General features: G+C 38.5%; 1 protein-coding gene across 2 annotated transcripts in view; it reads left to right on the top strand.

The window, feature by feature from the left end:
* The window catches only part of Hsdl2 (hydroxysteroid dehydrogenase like 2), a 75,309-nt gene that overhangs the window by 46,152 nt on the left and 20,439 nt on the right, over positions 1–8,718 (top strand). For both annotated transcript variants that reach the window (XM_013513304.1, XM_005382705.2), the window contains one exon: positions 6,325–6,474. In XM_013513304.1, the coding sequence (XP_013368758.1) occupies positions 6,325–6,474 (150 nt within the window). The remainder of the gene's footprint in view (positions 1–6,324; positions 6,475–8,718) is intronic.

The raw sequence follows: 8,718 nt of genomic DNA, 5'->3' as shown, positions 1-8,718 counted from the left end.
CTTCTCCTCCCCTCCCCTTCCTTGCCTTCTTGCCATCCTTCCTTTGTTGTAGTTTATCTGTTCTGTCTGTCCCGGATTATCCTCAGAAATGCTTCTTTCTCACTTGGCTGCCCCTCCCCTTTCCCCAGCAGTTAGTACCACCTCTCATTATGCCATGGGTTGTTTTTTTTCCTCCTTTTCCTTGGAAACCCTGTTGAGTTTATCCTCTGAGAACACTGACAAGATTTGCTTTCTGTTCCATATTCTTTTAATGTTTAATTTTGCTATTGTGCTTTTGTTTCTCAACTTACCTACTTTCTTTTTCACTTTATCTTGTTACTGCCCCATCCCCTATCAGCCGGTTGTATAGTGACTTTCTGCAGCTGTTTCAGATAGTGTTTTCTTAAGACTTTATTTTTTAGAGCAGCTTTAGTTTCCCAATAAAACTGAGCGGAAGGTACCCAGATAAGCCCCTGTAGCCCGTGCCTCACACATGCACAGCCTCCCCCGCCAGCATCCTCCACCAGAGCGGTACATCTGTTACAGTCAGAGGCCACACAGTGTAATCATCTAGCTTTTATGTGGAGGAGGCCTTACAGTTTACTCACAGTACGTTATTTTTAGAGGTAGACTTTTCTCCTGTTACCCTTGCATTGTATTATTTTTTCCCATCACTTTACATTTCCTCCTGTTAATCCATGCTCTTAAGAGGAGATCTCTGTAGAGTTAGTGTAGTGAATGCCAGGGATATTAAAGTTGCTTCGGGCACTGCTCCCTGTCCAACTGTTGGAAATGCTTTCTCTGAACTAGTGTGGTACCTGTAAGGCACATCGCCAGTGCCGGTATACAAGGCTGACTGACATGGGAACTCCCTTCCCTCTGCCAAGACTCCTCTCCAGTCTCCCTGCTGCCAGGATTCCTCCTCCCGTCTTATATCAGCCCTGCTCTGGGGCATGTGCTTCCCAGAAGGCTCCAGCATGGGGCTCCCACCTCTCCCAACTGTCTGACCCAAGACTGTACTTTCAGGGACCATTTCTGTAGTGTGTTACCAACTGTCTCACCCCTCTCTTACTTGGAAGCGTCAAGCTTTGAACTTGGATATGGAACATGAAAATAAAGGCGAATGCCGAGTCTTTCTTGAAAGGCAGCACCTGTAAAACAGGGGCAGTGCTCAGGCCTCCAGTTGGTACAGCCCAGACGCTGATCCAGTGGTATAAACTGTGAGCGCCTCTCTCCTTGTTTAGGTGGGCAGAGCTATTCTTTCTCCGAGATCTTTCATGAGGCAAAGCATAAGCAGGCCTGCATGTCTTGGGTTGAGTGTATGTATCTTAGTTAAAAAAACTAGCATGTCTTTCTAGGTTTGGGCAATAGATTGCCTGTCAGTCTAGGTAATGTTTGATGTTTGTGGTTTGGTGTTTTAAGTTTTTTTTTTCCTTTTTTTTTGCAGTGTAGGATCAAACTTAAAGCCTTGTGAATGCTAGGCAAGTGGTCTACCACTGATCTATACCCCCAGTCCTTTTCTAGTACATTTTCATATTTATTTAGAGTGAAGTTAGAAGAGGCACTGTTAGGGGCTGTTAGTCATATGTCTTTTCCTTTTTAGATTATTGAAATGCTCTAAGTGTCTCTTTTTCGTTCAAACTCTTATTTGTAGTCTACTCCATCTCTCAAATGTGTTACAGCTTGGTTTGTGTCTCCTGAAGCTTCATTCACTTGTGCCAAGTCTTTATGCATCTGTCTAAATACTCTATGTGATAAATAATGCAGTTTGTCTCTTTCAAATGTCTTTCAGGGCTAAGCTCAGGCTTTTGCTGCAATCTTTTTGACACTCCAGACAATAGAGATGACATATCTTGATTAATATGCAAATCACCTGGAGTAATCACCTACCAGTAAGGGAGGGATTGCAGCATTTACTTGTATGACAAATGTAGTTCTGAGTGTAACCACTAAATCTGAATACATTCCTTCCCCATGAAAACATGAAGAGCCCTGTGTCTTTGCTACCCTTGCTTTGGCATTCAGTACTTGGGACATTCTGGTGAGTTCAGATCTTGGTTCTGTGTCCTACCTATATGTTGACCAAATAAGAATTAGGTAACAAGATATTAAAAAAAAATGTGGAGGAACGATTACCAAGTGGATAAAGTTATAGACTCTGCAGTCAGACAGCTTGGATTTAAGTTTCTGGTGTGTTCCCTGCCATTGTGTAACTTTGGGTGAATCACTGACATTCTAGTTGCCATTTTAAAATCTGTCTCACTCCTTTTTTTTTTTTCTCTTGTTAGCATATTGGGGATTGAATATAGGACTTTGCACATGCTGGGTAAGCACTCTACCACTAAGCTACATCCCAGCCCTTTTAATTTTAATTCATTTCTTTAATCTTTAAATTTTTATTTATTTTATTTTATTTTTGGAGACAGAGTATTACTATGTATTTCAGACTGGCCTTGGACTCACCATATAGTCCAGGCTGGTCTCAGACTCACAGCGATCCTTCTGCATCAGCCTCCCAAGTGCTGGGATTACAGATGTGTGCCACTACGCCCGGCTTTTTACTTCATTCTTGAATTGTGTTTAATTAAACAAATTTTACAAATGCTTTCTAGAAAAAGACAAGTTATTAAGCAGGGGAAACTAACTTCTATATATTTTGTATTTGGTCACCTTTGTGAGTTTTTTTTTTTAAATATTTTTTGTTTTGTTTTGCTTTTGCAGTAGTGGGGCTTGAGTCCAAGGCCTTACACTTACCTATATCCCTAGCCCTTTTCGTATTTTTTTCTGAGATAAGATCTTGCTAACTGCCCATGCTAGACTTGAATTATGATCTTTCTGCCTCAGCCTCTGGAGTAGTTGGCACTACAGGCATGTGCCACCATGCCTGGTTTCAATGGTTTTTAATAGAAAAAGAGTGGTCACCATCTAAAAATAAACACTGTTTTGTATTTGGGTGTATTTCCATCTAGTCCTTTCTTCTTTGCAAATATAACTTAAAATTCACACCCACAAATAAGAATTTTCCCGGGTTAGACATTCCGTTTAATTGCGTAGACTTCCTTTTTACTTATAATTATATTGTAAATATTTTCCATGTCTTCAAAAACAACCTTATGAAAAGATAACTTACTATTATATCTCCTGAATGTAGTATTTATTTACTGGTCTGTAATTTTTTCATTTTATAAATGTTACTGCATTAGTTTTTGTTCTTATATGATTTTCTTACTGTAGAGCATAATAAGTAGGCAATTATACAAAGGGAAAGATATTTTTTGCTTTTTGAGAGAAGGTCTGGCTATGTAGTTCAGGATGGCCTTGAACTCACTGTGTAGCCAGGCTGGCCACGAACCTCCTCTGATCCTCCTGCCTCAGCCTCTCGACATTTTAAGGCTTCTGAATCATAGTAGTAAATTTCTATATAGGCTTATATACCTTCTGACAATACTAGTTACCTTGTTCAGCCCCTTTTATTATTGGAATACAGGGTTTGGGATGTAGCTCAGTGGTAGAGTGCTTGCCTAACATGCACAAAGCCCAGGGTTCTGTCCTCAACCTAACTAAGTAACTCACTCACTCAATTTTTTAAATTATGCATTTTGTCTCTTGACAAATGTCTTTGGTTTCTAAATAACAAGATCAGCTGGGCATGGTGATGTATACCTGTAGCACAGTATTTTGGAGCTCAGTGCAGCACTGAGAGTTTGAGGCCAGTCTGGGCTACATAGACCTTATCTCAAAAAACAACAGAAAAGTATGTGTCAGTGCCCCTCAGTCCCTTACTCTTGAATACATTTGCAAAGTAATTTATTTTCAAGGATACATTGGGAGGAGTATTGTATATAAATATTACAAAAGTTTTACAATATTAACCGTTTCATTGAGATACAGGGGAAACCTTTTTCCAATGTACCGGGAGCTGTTGACAAAAAGTGTGTTCAAATTATATGATAAATGTGTCTGTAAATATGTGCATGTATCTACATATTGAATCTTATGTGATTTAATTCAGCATCTGTTCAGAATGATCACCTTATCTGCAGTAGTCTCCTATCCTATCCCAGTTCCTGCTCTCTTACGTATCATCTGTGCATATATTTCTGCATGGTCTGTCTACACTAGACCATTTTCTTGTAATCTTTTTGTCAGTTTGGTCTCTTGGTCATACTGGCCTCACAATGAATTAGGAAGTGTTCCCTTTTCTTGCATTTTTTAGGAAGAGTTTGCAAAGCCTTTGCAGACATAAAAGAGTAGAAACTATGCCATTGCTTCAATGTATTTGAAGGTAAAAATGACACAAAATGAATATATAGTATCAGAAAATAGCCCAGTGCATGGAGTGGGCTTTTCAGGACCTGTAATGACCTAGGTGGTAATGATACGGTGTTCTTGCCTTCGGACAAATTATTGAGTTGTACACTTACGACCCGTCTCCATGTGTATATTATACGAGTAAAAAGCAGTGCGTGCTGAGGGTGATGCAGGAGTGGTTTGACCTGGCTGTAGCTACTGAGAGTACATTTTCTTTAGTGAATTTGGAAATAATTATAAGGTCAGCCAAAAGTTACAAAATGGTATATCTTCTGTGCTTTATTATGTCTTAAAGATTTCATCATTAGTATCTGGTTGGAGTTAAGAAGAGAAGAAATGTTTTGTCTCCTAAAACATCAAAATGGAAAGCAGTTTATATTCATTTGTTTATTTTTGCGGTACTGGAGATTGAATGCTGGTCTTTGTGCATGCTAGGCAAGCACTCTCACTAATTTACATCTCCAGCCCTTTATTTTATTTTATTTATTTCATTTCATTTCACTTCATTTCTTCTATTTTATTTTATTTTATTTTATTTTATTTTATTTTATTTTGAGAGAGGGTCTAAGTTGCCCAGGCTGGCCTTGAATTTCTGATCCTCCTGCCTCAGCCTCCCAAATAGCTGGGGTTACAGGCCTGTGCCATCACACCTGGCAAGTTTGTGTTCATTATACTTACGGAGTATTTTTACGTCATCAATTAGATTGAATTTCACAATCTTGTATTAGTTGTACTGGACAAGATGGCAGGGTCTAATTTGAGTTGGGAAATATATGGAGAGATAACTTTTAATCTAGAGGAGAGATTGGGCTTGAATCAATTTGATTAATGAATTGTTTTTACCCACTTGGGGGGACAACTCTAAGCTTCCCCTATGCAATTCCAGGAGAAGAAATAAAAGAACAGAGACTATATTGGGAAACAGTATCATGACAGGGGAAAAGAATCCTATGAACTGCTGTGCTCTCCCCTGGCTAACCATGTGCAGATTTGTTATAACCAGTGGGTTAAACTGCTTCAAGTTTAAAATGTTGCAGGTAACTTCCATTCCTCTGCTGCGGGGTTTTCAGGTGGAGGAGTTCCAGAGACTTAACAGTTTGGCCTGTCTTTTTATCCAGTGGGAAGCACCAGTTGCAGTAAGAAGGGGAGAAGAAACTGAGCTTGTGTAGCTCGAAACTCTTCTACACATCTCTCTTCCTGAGCAGGCTGTCCTTGGTGTTCACATGAGCTGTACTTGCAAAACATTTCTTACCTCTCATGGAGGGTGCAGGTCAATACATGAGTTAAGCCATTAGGCAAATAAATTTAACTTAGAGGTAAAGTGATTGCAAAGTTTACTTGGCTGTTGATTCAAGATTCCACTTTACGTGCACTGATTCCATGTTGATATTTGGAGCTCCATCTTTTCTCACTTCAGGGTCTTCTTTTCTCACTTGTTTTTTTGTTTGTTTATTTTAGTTTTTTAAGACAGGGTCTCACTGTATAGTTCAGGCTGGCCTTCAACACACTATGTAGCCCAGGCTGGCCTTGAACTCGCAGCAATCCCCCTGCCTCAGCTTCCTGGCTTTCTCACTTGTTTTTAGAACTCAGAAAGGATATAAAAGAGTGATGCCGGTAGTTTTATTTAGGCTTGATTATTGCAAGCATTGTACTGTTTAGCAGTGGTTTTGTTTTGATTTGTTTTTTGTAACCTAATCTGAAAGTGAGCATTTTACAAGCCATTTACATTCATAGTCATAACTGATATATGTTTGGCTGCTATTTCATCAGTTTCATCTGTACTTTTACGTGCCACTTAATACATTTAAAGTATGTAGTCATTTATGTTTAAAGTCTATTTGATGGCATATTTGTCTTGCTAACTAATTAATTCTGTGCCAGACTAAGAATATAGCTCAGCAGCACAGCTCCTGCCTGGCAAGCACAAGGTCCTGAATTCAATTCCTGGTACCAAAAAAAAAAAAAAGGAATTAATTATGTGTGTGGTTTTACACTGCTATGGCCTTAGCCACTTACATGAGTAATATTTTACAGGTGCTGTTCCAGAATTAAAAGAAGAGAAATCACAGCCACAAGCAAAGCCACATTCTGGACCTGTGGAAGAAACATTTAGAATTGTTAAAGATGCTCTCAGTGATGATGTTGTAAAAGCCACGCAAGCCATCTATCAGTTTGAATTGTCAGGTAAAACTTGTGTCTGATAATCTGGGGCTTTTAAGAAACAAAGCAGGATGTGGCTTTTTGAAGAAAATCAGACTCTGGTAGTGAGCACTTGGATAGCTGGCTGTATCCAGGACTCTTGGAAGTAGACATTTGAGAATAGCAGATAACTACTGATGTGAAGTTAAGATTGGTGCATATGAACAGGAGTATAATACAATTACACTATAGGACTTCTGGTGTGAAATAACTTCTTAGAGCCAGGTATAGGGGTACATCCCTGTAATTTTAGCACTCTGGGAGGCTAAGGCAGAAGGATCACAAGTTTGAGTGTGGCCAGGGCAACCTAGTGAGATCCTGACTCAAAAATTTAAAAAAATTTTAAAAAAGAAAGGTCGGGCAGTACTCCAAAATGTTTTGAAGGACATTCTAGAAAGAGATAACAAGGGCTACCACTCCATGAACCCCAACAGAAGGAATCCACCAGGCGAGGCAAGGCAGAGGGAAGGGGAAAAAGAGGGGGAGCTAGTAACAGGAAAATAACATGACAAGGATAAATCAGTAAATTTCGGTGATAACCGCCAATGTTAATGGTCTCAATTCACCAGTCAAAAGACACAGACTGGCAGAATGGAATGAGAAGCAAGATCCAATAATATACTCACATAAGAAACATGTTTAATTCAAAAAGAAATTCATAGATTCAAAGTCAAAAGATGGAAAATAATACTCCATGCAACAGGAACCCAGAAAAACCAGGGGTAGCTATTCTATTTGCAGACAAAGTGAATTTCAATCCAAGACTGATTAAGAGAGATAAATTCACTACATTCTTGTAAAGGGAACAATCCAAGAGGAAGAGATAACAATCATAAATATATATGCAACAAATACCAGTACACTCAACTATATAAAACAAATATTAGTGGACATGAAAAATCAAATAAGCACTAGTACAGTGGTACTGGGGGATCTCAATACCCCACTGTCACAAAAAATAGATTAACTAGACAAACAGTCAACAATGAAATATTAGAACTGAACCAAACTGTTGAACAAATGGACTTAGTAGATGTCTACAGAGTATTTCATCAGAGTACACATTCTTCTTAGCTGCACTGGGGATGTTCTCTAAAATAGAACACATACTAGCTCATAGAACATACTTAAGTAAATACAAAGGAATTGAAATTATCCCATGCATATTATCGGACCATAGTGCAATGAAATTGGAAATCAGTGGCTAAAGAAACCACAAGAACTTCATTAACACATGGAAATTAAATAGTACCCTCCTGAACAACCAATGGGTCACAGATGAAATTAGAGAAGAAATTATACAGTTTCTGCAATTAAACGATGATGACAATACAGCATACCAGAACGTATGGGATACAATGAAAGCAGTCCTAAGAGGGAAATTTATAGCAGTGAATAATCATATTAGGAAAACAGAGCAAGAGCAAATATTGGTGAACCTCAGACTTCTAGAAAAAGAAGAGCAGGCTAAGCCAAAAGCTTGTATGAGGGAAGAAATTATAAAGATCAGGGCAGAAATTAATGCATTGGAGACTAAAAAAGTTATAAAGAATGAATAAATGGAAGAGTGGGTTCTTCGAAAGATTAAATAAAATCCATAAACCATATCCAACCTTATCAAAAAAAAAGGAGAGAATGAAAAGGGTAAAATCAGAATGGACCCTGCAGAAATCCAGATCACCTATACCTGTTTAGGAAACTTGTATGATGGAAAATACAGAAGAAATAGACAGATTCCTAGATATATACAAATTACCAAAGCCAAATCAAAAAGATATAAAAATCCTAAATAAACCAACATCAGTCATTGAAATCAAAGATGTTGTTAAAAACCTACCAACAAAGAGAAGTCCAGGCCCTGAGGATTTCACTGCTGAATTTTATAAGAAATTTAGAGAATAACTAACACCACTACTTCTCAAACTCTGTAATGAAATTGAAAGGGAAGCAATACTCCCAAATTCATTCCTGGAAGCAAGCATTACCCTGATAACGAAACCAAAGAAAGATACAACTAAGAAAGAGAACTACAGACCAATCTCCCTAATGTTAATTTTTTTTTTTTTTTCTTTTCTGACTTTTTTTTCCGGTACCAGGAATCACACTCATGACATTGTGCGTGCCAGGCAAGCGCTGTGCCACTGAGCTAAATCCCCAGCCCCCAATCTCCCTAATGAACATAGATGCAAAAATCCTCAATAGTATACTGGTACACAGAATGCAGCAAAT

Source organism: Chinchilla lanigera, unplaced genomic scaffold (genome assembly GCF_000276665.1).
Source record: "Chinchilla lanigera isolate Chin_1 unplaced genomic scaffold, ChiLan1.0 scaffold00018, whole genome shotgun sequence".
In the NCBI taxonomy this organism is placed as follows: domain Eukaryota; kingdom Metazoa; phylum Chordata; class Mammalia; order Rodentia; family Chinchillidae; genus Chinchilla; species Chinchilla lanigera.
The sequence above is the reverse complement of the archived record's forward strand: the minus strand, read 5'-3'. Positions and strand labels throughout refer to the sequence as shown.